Source organism: Pezoporus flaviventris, unplaced genomic scaffold (genome assembly GCF_033815535.1).
Source record: "Pezoporus flaviventris isolate CSIRO_AGI_PZ_B2104156 unplaced genomic scaffold, CSIRO_AGI_Pfla_v1 ptg000031l, whole genome shotgun sequence".
In the NCBI taxonomy this organism is placed as follows: Eukaryota; Metazoa; Chordata; class Aves; order Psittaciformes; family Psittacidae; genus Pezoporus; species Pezoporus flaviventris.
Window position 1 is genome coordinate 67,025,719 of NW_026892579.1, and position 16,508 is coordinate 67,042,226.

At 43.0% G+C, this 16,508-nt stretch overlaps 1 protein-coding gene across 6 annotated transcripts in view; it reads right to left on the reverse strand.

Moving 5' to 3' along the window:
- CCDC85A (coiled-coil domain containing 85A) overlaps positions 1–16,508 on the reverse strand; it is a 91,613-nt gene that overhangs the window by 55,715 nt on the left and 19,390 nt on the right. Inside the window, exon 3 of one of the 6 annotated variants that reach the window (XM_061461652.1) lies at positions 13,534–14,612. The exons of the other annotated variants lie outside the window; for them this stretch is intronic. Coding sequence (XP_061317636.1) covers positions 14,575–14,612 — 38 coding nt within the window. The 3' untranslated portion in view covers positions 13,534–14,574. Of the gene's footprint in view, positions 1–13,533; positions 14,613–16,508 lie in introns of those variants that run through there. 6 annotated transcript variants of the gene reach the window in all.

Consider the following 16,508-nt stretch of genomic DNA (forward strand, 5'->3'; position numbering starts at 1 on the left):
ACTTCACATTCCAGAAGTCAATAATTTGAAGTCATTGCTTTATGGCTACAGTGAGCACAAAGCTTAGTTCTTGGAAACAAACCCATACCTACTGCAGCACCAACATGCATTCACCTTTTACAAGTTTTCCATGGGTGAAGACTGAGAGGCCAAGCGCCCTTTAAGGAAACCCTTTCCTATCTAGAGTTGTTCATCAGTCAAGCCCGACGTGCAAGTCCAACCAGTGATCATTGTGATAAATCCAAGCTGACAGACACCAAAACATGGAGATGGAGAGAGGATAACCAGGATTGATTTTTACCAAACAGAGTATTCACTGGCTTGTTGCACTGCAGGTATGTGTCAGCCACCAGGAGCTCACAGTCAGAGGGCACCACAGTTGTTCCCACGTAATCTGAGTATGGGCCATTGCAATCACCTTGCAGTTACTCACTTCACCAGCCATGAAAGGCAGGAATCTGGCTTATAGATTTTAAAAGACTTCAGCACTTAATTTTCTGAAGATGTGGAAGGAAACATAGCGGAAACAGCATTTCCAAGAGAGAAAACTGGACAGAGAAGAGAGATTTTACCCCACAATGGGAATGATCTCTTCTTGACATAGTACTGGACCATGTCCATCCTCAGTAGGCATTTTTGCTTATAATTAAATTTATCTTCCAAAAATATAACACTGAAGATTGACAGGGACAAGGGACAAAGAGAGAAGACAGGAGAAGGCTTCAGGGAGACCTGATAACAGCTTTGTAATCCCGAAAGGGGCTACAAAAAGCCTGGAGAGGGGCTTTGGACAAGGGCCTGTAGGAACAGGCCAAGGGGAATGGCTTTAACCTGCCAGAACAGGGGAGACTGAGATGAGCTCTCAGGCAGAAGCTCTTCCCTGTGAGGGTGCTGAGGCGCTGGCACAGGGTGCCCAGAGAAGCTGTGGCTGCCCCATCCCTGGCAGTGTTCAAGGCCAGGTTGGACACAGGGGCTTGGAGCAAGCTGCTTTAGTGGAAGGGGTCCCTGCCTGTGGCAGGGATTTGGAAGTGAATGAGCTTTAAGGTCCCTTCCAACACAAACCAGGCTGGGGTTCTATGACAGCTCTGATAAAGAGAATCAATAGGTGCTGTGATGAGAGAAGAGAAAGTGAATCTGCTTCTGCACTCAAAGCAGACAGTGCTGTGTCTGGTGAGAAGTACACTGCAGCATCGTAAAGAGGTCTCTGACAAGAAGTGAATGGCAACACTGCACACAATGCTTTCTGCAAACACCACCAATGTTTGCAGAGAGCCTTGGAAGAACTTTAAAGCTCTTGGTATTTGGGACTTCAAATAACAAGCAGAATGGATCTTAGTAGAATATTTCAACCTTTACCTTCACAGTATTTATGACTGACTCAAAATATAATGGTTTTTCCATCACTAACACCCTTGTGGTCTTTCCAGAGCTTAAAAAGCCAGGTAAGGACCCAGGCTGACCCTGCTCAGCTTACAAATACTGAGAAGAGCCTTGTTTGCAAAAGTACAGCTTATTTTCTTTCAAATAAAGAATTTATTTGTTAGCTCCGACACTGCTGAGCCCTTCTGTCACTCTGGAACTACACAGGAGACTATGTATAAAGGATCATGAACCAGCCTCTGAACAGAGCAGTCATGGGCTCACCTGATGTCTGTAGGGCAAGGACCAAAGCCATGAAGCATCTGAAGTATTTCACCCCAATCCAACATGTTCAGCCCTAAGGCCTGATGCTGCTGAGCTGTCCAGCAGCTGAGCTGCAATCTACTCCTCCAGAAGACTTTCATGTGCTGCTCACCTACAGGATCCAAGGTGCATCACCAGCTCCTTTTATGTATTCAAGACTTCCAGTACAGGTTAGCTGTGCACATTTATGTAGCTCTGAGTTTAAGGAAGCAGCATCAGTGTTTTCAAATCCCCACAGTACAAGAGTCAACCCCAAGTCTTGTTTGCACCAGAAGAAACCCCAAGGCTCTATGGCACTGGGTGCCTGCCCTTCAGAGAGTTAAACACCACACCACATCTGGTCATTCTCTGTAAGACAGGATGCCTCTACCATACCTCTCCCCTCTCCATCTTCTGCTGGACGGATTCTCCTCTCAGTTTTCCAGTCTTTCTTTAACCAGGTTATTCTCCCCAGAACTTAAAGGGTGAAAACAGGAACATAACTTGGAGCTGAAAATTGCCCCAGTAGAGCAAGGCCCATGTGGGCATTTCACATGGACTGCCTGGGGTTTCAACCTGAGGTCTGTCATCTGAGAGCAGCCAGAAACTGCCGTGGGTAACAAAGGACTATGCAGACAGGGGTGATCTATACACTTAAGCCTAAATTTAAATCAATCCTCTGAGAGCTTTAAAGAATAAGAGCAGTGATTTGATAAGGAACAAGAATAGTGTGAGCTATAAACATCTTCTGCAGCATAAGCTGCTGCTAGATTAGGTTTGTAAAACATCTCATGGGGAAAAGGGGGAAAATTGTGAAAAGCACAATTTAAATATCTCTCAGACTTTATTTCTGAGTTTGTTCTTTAAAAGTTATGTTTAATCATATAAGATTCCAGGGGGGTACAAACAAGTGATAACATAAAGAATCCACTGAAAATTAATTCTGCATGTAGGTCCTATAGTTTAAAAGGTAATAAATCATCAATCACCAACACAGGACCACAGCATCTATTTCATGCATGAAGCAGCACTTCATCATGGTAAATTTAGCTGTGTCTTATTAAACTGAGAGCAGTCTCTGGCCAGCAAGTAGAACCTCAATAGGTTTGCACATTATATTCCTCAGAGCTCAAAATAAATCAAAATCTCAGCTTCATGTACCTGGGTGATGCTTAGAAAATGACTTAACTGTTTCAGGTCCTGAGCCACCCACCAAGTGTGGGGTTGGTCTCACGCCTAATAGAGGAAAATCTCTCCTCACCCCCACGGCTCTGGCGCAACAATCATGGTACAGATTAAGGAGTTAATTTAGTGCCATGCAGTCAAGTAGGTTTTGTTTGTTCACTTGTAGCAAGTTGGGTTTGGGTTGTGTTGGGGTTTATTTTGAGTGTCAGTGATTTAGTCTATGCCAACAGGGTAGCAGAGGCACAGACAAACCATGTGGTCGCATCCTGTTCTTCTAGAAATCAATGGCAATATTTCTCCAAGAGGATTCAAACCATGTTTGATCAATTTCTCATTCTAATTCATTTATTCTTTCCTTATTCTTTCCACCAAAAATGAAATTAAAGCAATTTAAGCATTCTCCAAACCCCTCTGCCCCTTCTCCCCATGGTTTTGGCATTCAGGTTTTGAGAGGAAGAGATTTTCTCCTCTCTGTCCTAAAGGATGTATTATGTGCCAGGTTGGACAGAGCCTTGGGTGACATGCTTTAGTGTGGGGTGTCCCTGCCCATGGCAGGGGGGTTGGAACTGGATGATCTTAAGGCCCTTTCCAACCCTAACTATTCTATGATCCTATGTGTGACCAATTGTACAAGGTTTTATTCCAACCCCACCTATTTCCTTCACTATATACACACTGATTTTTCATACTTTATTCCCTATAGGAAGCAACGATTTAGGGGAAGAGTTGACTGAAGTATGAAACATATGTTTATATATAAAATAGAAAGAGAATTCTTGTGTGACCAGTTCTTTGCAGCAATATGAACTTCCTCCTTCCTCAGAATCAACCTTAGGAGACCTTTAAGATCAAGTCCAACCTTGAAACATTCGGACATTCCATTTCCCCTAAAAATCGAACTGGGGTCAAACAGGCTGGAAATGGAACTTTGACCTCCCCATGTCATCTGCTAACCCACAACACCCCAAGTGTGGCCAAGTCAATTGCTGCTCCTGGCTATCTTAGTTCTTATTCCTGCTTCAAGGACTCTGCGTTCAGCAAGAGAACAAGCTCAGCTATCCCAGGTCACTATTTCCTTGATTCCACTTTAAATCTCTCTCCTGTGTGCGTATGAAATAACAGGATATATACTCACGTATGGATTTCTCTTCTGTTTTTTTTTACAGTTTTAGCAAAGGGGATGACTGAAAAGCATATTCTGCTGTTCTCATTCAAGATAACACTGGATATTCTGGTCCTTAGGTAAGATGCATGCAACAAATTCACAGAGTGTTGCCAATTCACCCTCAAGATTCGGGGCTTATCGTTTCAACACGTCTGTTCCTGCGATGAACACAGGGTCACGGCACTGGGATCTGAAATGCTCATCACGCTGACAGCCAGAGGCTTCCAAAGCAGCCTCAAGGCAACTCTCTTGGCTTTTTATGATCTGAGAGATGAGGAAAACCAACGTTGTCAAAAGAAAAGTCTCTGATAAATTTAGAGAGAGCTTTTTCCTCCATGTGGAGCTGTAAAGCTTTGCACCCACCACAGATTTCTGTTTGCCTGTGCTTTCACTCTGCACTGCGAGGTAAGTCCTGCTCATAGGCCTTGCTTCATGCGCCTGTTCACAGGCCATCTGTCAGAGACAGGAGTCAACAGGAGTCTTTCCACAGACTGTAACCTCACCTAAAGTGATGACAGAGTAATGGCAGGACACCAGAACCCCATCCAAGGTAGCACAATCCTGTGCTTCTCTTCCCCCCCCAACTCAACAACCATCACAACCGCATTTCCCCATCTAGCTCTAGTTTCCTAAAAAGCAGTTAAATACTTCATGCCATTCCTTAAGAGCTCCAAACCCCAGCCAAAATCACATTCCCACTAACTGTGGCTTTTAATATATCAGTGACCAAAATCTGCCTTTCTACCAGGAGAACAGCTTACAGCCCAACGTCGTCCATCCAGCAAGCAAACACTGCTGGCCCTTAGCTGTCACCAAAGCAATGCCAATAGGAAAGAGGCAGATTACTCCAACCTCCAGAAATGCCACCACAGTTCAAGACAGAACAGCTCCAGTGCTACTCACTTGCAGTTGTGCTTTTGAAGCATCAGCTATAGCCTGCACACAGCAAGGATGCCGCACAGACTTTCATAATATGAAGTTATTGCAGAAAGAGGTCTCATTTCCTGCCCTCAGCACAGGAATAGATTGGCAACACTCTGCTTTCTCTCATATTGCTGAATCTCAGACTGCCTGCAGATTTGACTATTGAGAGCATACAATACAACCTGTAGGTTACCACACTGTGCACCTTCCTGTGCTTTCCCTCTCCTTTTGAAACAGATCTAGACTTTCCCACAAATAGGTTCAGGTCCTGCCTGGAGTTTAGTACTAAAGCACATATACAGCATATAGAGTGGAGGCTATGCTTGTCTGAAACAGAAAGGCAATTTCATGTTAGTCCTGTGTAATTCAAAGAAATAAGTATCTATTTCTCTCCTCAGTGACCTTCCAGGGAAGTTTTCACCCCGAGGCACCTTTGGATCATGTGAAGTCTATCAGAATTACCACTCAAACTGAGAGATTAAAGGTGCTTAAGGTTATAGTTTGAAATAGTTATAAGGCTAAAATTAAACATTACAAATGATTCAGGAAAGCTTTCAAAGCTACTGCTCCTGTAAGAGCATTTAGCTGAGTTTCTTGATGATCTTGGAAACAAAATGCCAGAAAACCCTGATAATGCCTGACTAAAAGTTGGTAGTTTAACATGTTAGTTGTGTGGTGCCTTCTATCTATGTAGCATACACTTAAATGAGTATCAAGCCATGCATGGCAGCCCTTGTAACTGAAGTGGAACAGGCTGCTCAAAAAGTGGTGAATGCTCCAGCCCTGGCAGTGTTCAAGGCCAGGCTGGACAGAGCCTTGGGCAACACGGTCTAGTGTGAGGCATCCCTGCACCTGGCAGGGGGTAGGAACTGGATGATCTTAAAGCCCTTTCCAACCCAAACAAGTCTGGAATTCTATGATTCAATGCAGTTAATTCACTGCTTTTACTTTAATCAATCTGATAATAGCTATAGTCCTAGTTGTGCACTTGAGTGAGCATTTTCTATTTGATTTAAAACAAGCCAAGCATCCCCCTAAATTAATAAATGCTACTATGTACAGACACACATAAAATGAACCCTGCTCAGTGAATCTGGGATTTTTCTCTTCATCCTGAAGCCCAGGCACCTATAGGAACTTCATGCTGCCAGACACTTCATGCTGCCATGTTAATCAGACAGTGTTCTGCCTCTTAAACCACTGCTCGACAAGGACTAACAAGAGGAACCAGGAGGAATTCCTGCATCCCTGTCTCCCGGTGAATAATCCATCCCCCACCATCAAAAATAAATTGGGGAAAGCCAAACATCTGAGAAGAGTCTGATCCCAGTCCCTGGTAGATTTGCAGTGACACATCTCGATGTTGGTACAGGCAACAGTCAGCCTTCAAGGCTGTTAAACCACAACCGTGTCAGGTCTGGATATGATCCCATGTTTAACTGCAGGCTGTTATTTTACAGAGGTAGAAGACACATGCACTGATTTTTTACCAATATGCAGAAGAAATTAAACTTATTTCTCACTACACTGCACCCAGTGTAAACAAAATATAACTTAAATAGACAACAGTAATCAAGTGCTGCATTAAAGCAGCCCTCAGAGGATGATGCTGTGTATTAGCAGCACTCAGAGGACAGACAACCCTCTCACAACCGACTCTCAGCTGGGCTTGTGTTGTGTAAGAAACGGGGACAAACCATTCTTCATTTTGAGGATTCTGGCCAATAAGATCTATGACTTTGATCTACATAAAACTTCTTTTGCAATGCCCAAAGCATAGTTTCCAACCCCACATTTAATTGAAGCTTACTTATCAACATGGTCTGAACTTTAAGTGTGCATCAGGCTCCATGAGCCACATGATTTCTGGTACTGTCAACTTCAATGAAGAAGATTTTGCCCTTTAAAAACCATATCCTCATATTAGCAAATGCTGCTTTTACACTTACAACGAGAAACACAGAGACAATAGCATCACTTCAGCACATTACCTTAGAGTTTATTGCAAACTGCCACAATTCAGGGCCAAAGATACAAGGATGCTCACAATGAAACTGAAATCTCGATGCATTAAGACTGCAACCAAACCTACCTACTGAGCTATTTAGCTTTTTTAGTTCAGAGTAACACGCAGTGTCCCTGGCCTGACGGATCACTCTGATTATGCTTGCACATCACTATGCTTTTAGCAGCTCTATAACACTGCAGGGTGCTGCAAGCCATCTGGATCTTCCATGGATAGTCTTTGTGGGATCCTTCTGCACTGCTGGACTTTTTTGCCACGTTGTTGAATCTGTCCAATTTCACCTCAAATCCCACCAGACTGAAAAGGTGCAATGGATTTTGCACTCTGAAGAGCAATGGCTGACTAATACTTAAGAATACATATTGCTGTAGAGAGAACTTATAAAAAGAACTTAGTTGTTTATCAGCAAAACTGAGAACCCAAATAACTGGATTACCTCTATTCTTGCCTGCTGGCAGTCTAGATGGTTTATAAAAGGCAGCAAGAAACCACCTCTGCCCCATAGAACAGATAGAGAACTGTAGTTCTTCATCTCATATTAGACTTCTAGTTGGTCTTCCAGTGTAACTGATTTTTCAACAGCAGCAATAATGAAAGGACCCATAGTAAAGACTTTCACAAATGAAGATTACTTGAGTAAAAAAGTAGACAGAAAACATGGTTTGCTTTGTCCTTGTTAAACAGGAGAGCTCACATTTAGTAGCAGAGTTCAACACAGACCAGATTTTTCATTCTTTGAAAAATCCAGTGTTTCCTAATGAGAGCTCTCTGCCTTCCAGTGTACAGGAGGAGAACCGTGCTTTACAGAAAACTCTGGTGGAAGAGTAAAGGGTCTGTAAGAAGAAATTCACATTTCTACACTATCAACTGCTGGGATTGCCAAAGTAGCTGCAGTTCTACTTCTTCATTCTCAGCCACAAGGAAAGATTGCAGTAGGCACCTTGAGGTGCTCAAGACCCCAAAAGCCCCAGGGAGCTCAGAGATGCTATGGAAGTAAAATTCCTGAGTACCCACCATGAGTCAGTCAGGATCAGCACTACCACATCAGCAGCTGCACCACAGCTGGCAGATACGGTAATAGCTGCCCTATTTTTCATCTGACAGAACAAGGGGGCAGGATATCAACTGATACCTGTGATTGACTAAAACCTGCATAGTCATTAACAAACCCCTCCAATTACTGTATTTATCACACACAAAGAAGTGAATGTAAGTGGTCACTACCTGCATCATTCCCAACAATTTCAAGTTCAGAAATGCTGGAGCTCTGCTCGCTTCTATAATCTAATTCTGCTGTCCCACACCTCCATTTTCTAGGTAGAAGCAGGACTACTGTTAAAACCAGTGCAAGTTTACCTAATCCAACTTTGGGTAACTGGATGATGACATTTCCCCTTCTTCAGAGTCCTTCACTTTACAACATACACACTCCTTACTATAACTCTGAATCTGTCCAACCTCATCCAGTTTCTTTTTCTCAAAGAAAACCCCTCAGAAATTACAAATTCTTTTATAAGCAGCTTTATCATCTGTGCTCACGAGGGTGCAACTCAAACCTTCCACATCAGACACAGCCTGCTCCCATTACAGCTACAGAACTACCTCCTGGGTGATCTGTCCTAGAAATGGCAGTCGGCTTCTGGACCCAGTTTCAGGAGGGAGGAGAAAGGAGATCCTGTCCAGTGCATCCTTCTCTTTGCTTTCCACTTCCAGCTCCCCCTGTAACCCCTCTGGGGAAAAGCGTGCTCTGCCTCCATGCTCTGAGCTTGACTGGGGGAGCTGCTCACTCTCCTTTCCTGGATACTGAGGATGCTTCATCCCTTGTAGCGTTTTACAAGGTATATGGATGGTCAAGAGCTTTACAAGGCAGCCCAGAGAGTCTAAAATGCTTCCCTGCTACTGAAAGCTGTACTCATATTGTGCCTTCAGGGAGGGCCAGCCCTGAGATGAGTGATCCATGAAGGCAGCACCCCAGGGACAGAAAGGCCATCGTCATTTTTTGACTGTCTTCAAACCTGGATTGAAAGTCTTGATGCCAAATATCAATCTGTTGAAGGCAGGAAAGAAAACTTGCAAGATTTTCTTCAGATCAGAACATTACGGGCAAGAGGGATTGCTGCCTGCTTCCTCTGGAATACATTTCTAAGTGCCAGCTCAGATTTTCATAATACCACTTAAAAAACACAAGTGCTTCTAGTAGCCCGTGAACTCGGTGGGGACATGCAAGTGTATGAAGTCAGCCACCTGCATAAATAAAAGCAGTATCAAACCCTAAATGATTTCATTAGTTCCACCATGATCTCCAACATGGCAACACAGTGGGCCATTCTGTTTGCTGAAGCAGCAAGATTCCAGCACACACATCCTCACACACGTGCAGTCCTACAGCACAGTACTCGGGAGTCTGGAACAGGCAAGCAGTCATTGATTCCAAGTAGCAAGAAGTGCTTCAGGTGCTGGTTTAACCCAACCTGCCCTTCTTCCCAGATAGGACACATGAATGCTTTCTGGCAGCTTGGCTTTCAAAGTTTGCCCAATCACACCCTCATGCTCCTGGATAACAGCTGCTGGGAAGCAACAGGGCAGCACAAGACCTGTCATCAGGCTGGCCCAACTCCTATGCCTTCGAGTGCTTCCCTCTGTGGCAGGTGATCCAGGTGATGCTCATCACATACCCACTTCTTGGCAATGCACTTTGCTTCAGGAGGACCACATTAATGAGAACCCTTGCTTTCTCACTGCTGTGTAAGAAGAGGAGTTTTAGATCTGCATCACCCCCTGAGAGAACTGTTCTTGCTCATTTCTAAAGTTCATTAACAGGCCAGTTAGCCTCCTGCTCATCATCTCTCATGCTGGACAAGAGTCTAGCAATGTAGACAAAAGGATACAAAAGTATTCTGGCTATTCTACTAACCTTTCCAGCTATACCAAACTCTTCAAACATTTCCAGTTTCCCTTCATTGTATAAGTGTTGCTATTGCACAGTTTTTAATGCAGCCTGACATCACATGGCTCAGACAAAAGAAACACTATCACGTAGAAAGTGAACACAAAGCATGAGATGTGACCAGTTACCATGTGAGGAGTCTGCACACTGTGTTACGGGATTCCATGTCTACTGACAGTGATATCCCAAGAGTTCAGCTTAAAAAGAAATGTATTAGTTTGACCCTTTCAAAATATCTGGAAGTGTTCTCATAAACTCTTTTGTTTCTATGAATTATCACTATTCCATTTCCTACTGGTCCCCCTGCATTTCTAACTGCTTCCTGGTCATTTTTCTTCTTCAGGCTTCACAGTTCAATACCTTGACCTACATCCAGTAAATGTTTACAATGACCAGAATGTGATAATCCCATGCTGGAGTTGTAAAACTGCTTAAATACATTAGGAATGTTTTTACAGGAGAAAATTATATGGCTCTGCAGAAAATCTTACAAGCAAAGATATTTAGACAAGTGCTATATCAGAAGTAGCACCATATGTTTCCATACTTCAGCATGAAAGACAAAATGCCTGTAAAATGAAAAGCTACTGCCCTGCGAACTTAAAAATACACCATTACTTCAAGCACCAAATAATCAGAGCAATCTAATTAGGAAGGGGATAATTAAAAGCCTAACAGATTGCTAAATCATGCTCAGGACACACAACCTGGTGTTTGCTCCAGTTTGTAAGATTAAAATAGTAACAGAGCCAATATCTCTTTAATCTCCGCCCAGGTTTGAAACACTAAATTGCACTCAGACCACATCTCATGGTAAGAAGTGCCATTAAAAACTCACTTCTTCGCATGGCAGGAAGCTACTGTGATTGCAGTAACTTTCTACTCAGAACAAGAATTGTTACTATAGTCCTGTCATCACATTTCATGGGCTGGAAATGTTTAGGCTGTCATTTCTGAACGTCAAAGCCCGATTCCCCACCGAGTGCACATTCCTATGGAGCCTGAAAATCCTGGCCTGAATTCTGATGGGTGCCATTCATAAACATTTTTAGCAATGACTCTGCTACAGTTACTCTGTACAGGAAACCTCCATCTTTTTGGCAGAGAGTGAGAGCTTTTCCCCAGTCTTCCCTCAAACACAGCCACTGCTTCACAGACTTGAAGTAAACACTTCAGAGTGCAGTGTTTGATAGATAGCAGCAGCAGCAGCCACCTACCTGCTAGAAATGAGTGTACAGGCTTTCAGCCAAAACATCTCAAATTACACCAGCTCTCTGGTTCCTATCCACATCTGCCAAATCACACAGATGTGCAGACTGGGGTTTATCACAGAGATTTATATCTGCTAAGCACCACTGGCATATTCACAAGATAACACACTATTGATTGATACTGAGGACCAAATCACCATCTTGCCAAAATACTGTGTTCTCCTCCTTTTCAGCACGTAACACCTTCCATTTCCAAAGCTCATCCTGATAAAAGATGGATTCTCTTTTTGATTGCCACTCAGCAACTCTAAATCCTCAGCTGATAGCTGACCATGGCTCTGATTCATCTCAGCATCTTCATCTCCCAAATAAAGGCAACTACAGCTACACAACTACTCTGCAACAATAAGAACAGGCCACAAGAAACAAGACAGACAAACATAACTTCCTCTAGTAAGGCTACCACAGCACTTTATGTATGGATTCACTGTAAATCACTTTATGGGCAGGGATGCTTTTAAGCACCCTGTAAATCCAAAAGGTACATTAACATCTTCTAATATGCTTGCTGCATTACACACACAAAATAGCTTTGTTCCCCACTCACCTGGTTAGCATACTTCAGGAAGCTCAGGAAGGAAGCAGAGCCTTAAAAGTTGCTTTTGAAAGGAAACACATTGAAAATGTTTGTATCAAGCTAAGTGTTCGTAAAGGTGTTTTCTAGGCATGTGAGCAACCTCAGCCCCAGTTTTTACACCCCACTCAGAACCAGACTAATGTAAAACAAAAACCTGTTGGAAAAGTGGGATGATGCAATGGAATAATCAGGAAACCTGGATTTAAGGTTTAGTTGGTGGCTGATTCATCCTGTCTCTTCATTTGTTTAGCTCATGGTTCTTCATACACCCGATGATGATCAGTGTTTGTTTCATTGGTAACTTGTTTTGAGAACTACAGATAAAAAGCTGTAAGTAATAAACAGGAACTACTAAAAGGTGTAAGTGTTTACTCAGGTTAACAGCACATCCTTTAGCTCTTTATACACATCAACTTCACAAAGCCATTTTCATTGACTTTGTACAACCATTATCTTGGCTACAATCATTCATGCATGTAAACTGATGCTAGTTCCACACCCTGATGCTATCCTAGTCAACACACCAGTGATCTCCAGGGCTAGTACTACCACTAGTTAATCCATCTCCAGCTAAAAAGCCAAAGCTCTTTAGTAAAGAGCTGCTTTATCTCCTAACAGTCACCCAAAAGTGGTTCACGATTGCCTTCAGGCTCAAACTCCACAGTTAGAATCTGGAGAAAGAAAAGGAGTTTCTCATGGCTTTCCACAGCAAGTGAGCAAAACAAAACAGCAGTGCTCTCCTCTCCTCCTGCTCCCTGGCTGGTACCACAGTCCCCACCTCTGAGATCACACACTTGCTGTGGACCTTTCAGAAGCTCACAGGGCTCACTGAAACAGAAGCAGGCTTATACAGCACAAACCAGAGCAAAAGGGGTTGGCCCAAAAGACTGGGCCTGAACAGAACAGAACTATTGCAATGGCAGCTCCCAGAAGATGCAAAAATGCCATTAATCTGATGGCCAACATGGCACAGATTTTGAGTCTTTCCCTGTGCCAGAGGTTCATGAATTCAGCAAAACTGAAGCATACCAGAGACACACAGAAATCATAGAAACACAGAAACATAGAGTGGTTTGGGTTGGAAAGGACCTTGCTATCATCCAGTTCCAGCTCCCTGCCATGGGCAGGGATGCCTCACACTAGACCAAGTCATGCAAGGCTCTGTCCAACCTGGCCTAGAACACTGCCAGGTATGGCAACCTGTTACAGTGTCTCATTACCCTCCCAGCAGAGAACTTCCCCTGTTTCAGTATGAACCCATCGCTCCTTGTCTTACTGCTACAATCCCTGAGGAAGAGTCCCTCTCTAGACTAGATATCATTGAACATTTACTCTGGAGGCTTTCAGATCTGATATATATTTGGGTTTGGTTTTTTTAAGAGTTTGTGGCTTTGAGGGTTAAGTTTTCTGCACAATACCTCATTCAAAACGTGTTCACAAAACCAGAGCAAGGTGACATTATACAAGATCTGATGATGCCATACAGAAGGAAAAGAGAACCAACTCAGCAGTGAGGAGCACACCTTAGTGGATGCCCAGATCTCTGAGACTGCTCCCCACCCTATGGGAACAGGTATTTGCAAACCTGCATGCAATGAAGTGGATACCAAGCCCTACCTGACTGGCTGTCACTAAACCCTCACACCTCCACAGTCAACCTCAAAAGTAACAAAATTTGGGGGGTATTCAAAGCACTTCATTAAAAATGTTAAATTCACAGTCAATACTGTCTCTCCTGTCACAAGGACAGTGGGCATCAAAACATCTCACATGAGGTTTAAGTGACATGTGGGGTTAACACCCAACATCGATTTATTGAGAAACAGAGCTGTCAAGTGCATCTCCACCAAACACAAAGCAGAGCCAAGGTTTGTTACGTTTAAGGTATAGATCTTTCCATGTTGATAAAGTCAACAGGTATTTTGATCTCAAAGCCAACAGAAATGGTTTCTCATTCAAACAGTCTTCACTGATCCTTCAAATATCCATTTTCCAAACTGGTATCAGGACCAACACTGTTGGCTTTGTTAAGCCATCAAGCAACAGAGATGGAGTTGAAAACGTTGCCCAGAAATCTGACTCCCAAAGTACACATTTCCAGGCATAGGCTGATAAGCGTTAACTTGTCTTTTAAGTACAAACCACTTGGCTTAATCTGGATTGTTGCAGAGTTATCACAAAAGAGGCTCAAGCAAGTGCTTTTGCGCTATGCCTCTTTTTGAGCTTCCCCTTTTCAGTATTCCACTGGTCAACAACCGGATGTACTTACAGTAGTGTGATCGATACAAGGAGTTAGCACCTACCCAACTCATTCTTGACAAAAAAAGGATGATGGAGTGACTTAAGAGGATAAAACCCTGAGATCCAAGCTTCCAAGAGAGTCTGATCAGTCACTTCCATGCTGTCACACAATCCAGCAACTCCTTTTTATCAGTCTGGATACAAATTTTAAATACACTCTAAAAGGTTACAAGATCTTTCCGTTTTCTTACATTCATAGAGAAGGTAAAATACACAAATACTAGGGCCTTAATGCTGAAATTAGGATTTATTTTGATATGCTCAGGATGCTTTAGCTCTCCAAAATATTTGCAGCACATGCTATGGTTGCAAGTGATCAAAATGTAGCATTCAGCATCACTGACTGCACTGTAGTAGACCAGGTGGCACGTTCCAATAACAAGGAGCAAATCAAGAAGTTCCCTGCACCTCTACATGGAGGACACAGATTCTGGTATCTTCTGCTGCTTAGTCAAGATGCAGAACCTTTGGTCTTGGTAGCTGGAGAGCTGGTTAGGAAAAAGCCTATTGTTGCTTTCATGGTTTCTTTATGGACTTCACGGTATTGCAAAAACCTAAAATTCAAAATTCAACTTCAGGTTACAAAAAAAGCTGAAATGGAACAGGCAAAAAAGATGAATGACAACAACAGACAAGTGACCAGATCACTGCAAGCACATGGACATTCAAGCTCCTTGCTTCTGTCTGGGCATCCAATCTCAGTAGAAATCAGGTGCCAACAAGGAGTGAAGTGCTCAAGTACTTCCATGGACCTAAGCCAGTTTTCAGGTTCTAGCTCACAGCATTCATACACTGTGCTTCACATATGCAGCTGCCTTCAGCAAAACCTTCCTTTCTCATAAGGAACCAGTATTTTTAGAGACCCATCCTAGTGTCACTGGTAATGTTTTCAGACCACAAAACCCTTAAGATGGATTTTGAACATCATTAAGATTCATTCACTGTAAAACAAAAATAGACTCAGAAACCAAGAGGGGATGTGGGTCACCTCCCAGTGCTTTTCTCCAGGCTTCTCTGAACTTCACCTAAATGTGAGCTACATAGTGATGAATCAGCCCTGAAGCCTCTGTGAAAAGCAGATATATATATTTTGTTTGAATCCAAGTTTCAAGTACATGCTCCACGAGCCTACAGCAAGGGCTGAGCAAGGCAAACGTTCACAATCCATAGGAACTTAAAGAGATGCAGTGGATGAAATCCAGTGAGTTTTGAGGTCAAACATTTGAAGGAGGCGTCTCTCTACTGATCAAATTAGAAGTTTGGTATTACAGGCATAAAAACTCCGGAATAATTTTAGATATCCTTGAGAAAGCACCTGTCCTGTCTTTAGAAGATATCTGAAGGGGGCCTATAGGGATGCTGGGGAGGGACTCTTCATTAGGGACTGTAGTGATAGGACAAGGGGTAACGGGTTCAAACTTAAACAGGGGAAGCTTAGATTGGATATAAGGAGGAAGTTCTTTACTGTTAGAGTGCTGAGGCACTGGAATGGGTTGCCCAGGGAGGTTGTGAATGCTCCATCCCTGGCAGTGTTCAAGGCCAGACTGGACAGAGCCTTGGGTGACATGGTTTAGCATGAGGGGTCCCTGCCCATGGCAGGGGGTTGGAACTGGATGATCTTAAGGTCCTTTCCAACCCTAACTATCCTATGATTCTATATTCAGTACTGCTGCATAACACATGGCTCAGGATGCTTTTTCAGCTACAATGTGTATTTACTCATGACACTACTGTGTTTGACTAGTCTAAATAACCACTTACATTAGTATATGGACTTCTACTAGCCAGTATTACAAACCTTGTCACCATTTTACCCACTCTAACTTGACATAAGACTCATAATAATTTGGTGCAAAGTTCTCAGAAATCATGCAAATGAAAACTGAAGGCTTGAAGAAACCTGTACTTGCTGACACGTAGAGGTACAAAGCTGCTGGTTTCTTCCTCTCCCTAAGGATATAGAGAAACCCTGCAAATATGCCCGAAGTTTTCTAGTAGAACTGACAAGTTGAATTAAGACTGTTTGTTATTCACAGCCTTCACATGAGTGTTCATCTTTGAAGACAGCCCAGCTCAAGATAGCAGCTTTCCATTCACAATCAATCCATCTGAAAACATTTTCCTGCTGCGTACCAAATGCTCACACATCCCAAATGATGATGTGACTCCCTTCTGTGTGTCTTAGAGAATTAAAAGCACTTTAAAAAGACTTAAACACTAAATGTGCACTAGTGTCATTAGTGTATTTATATTTTAAAGACAATTTAGTATAGATCCTTCTCCCCATGTAACACTTGTAGAACTAATCTCCTCTGAAATGGATTACTGTTGTTACTAGTGTATCCTGCTGGCTTTTAGTCCCACTGTCCAAGGCTTCTCCCAGGCTAATCCTTCCCTTTGCTCATTTCATTTGGTCTCTTTCTATTATGACACCGTCTGAAAATCCCATC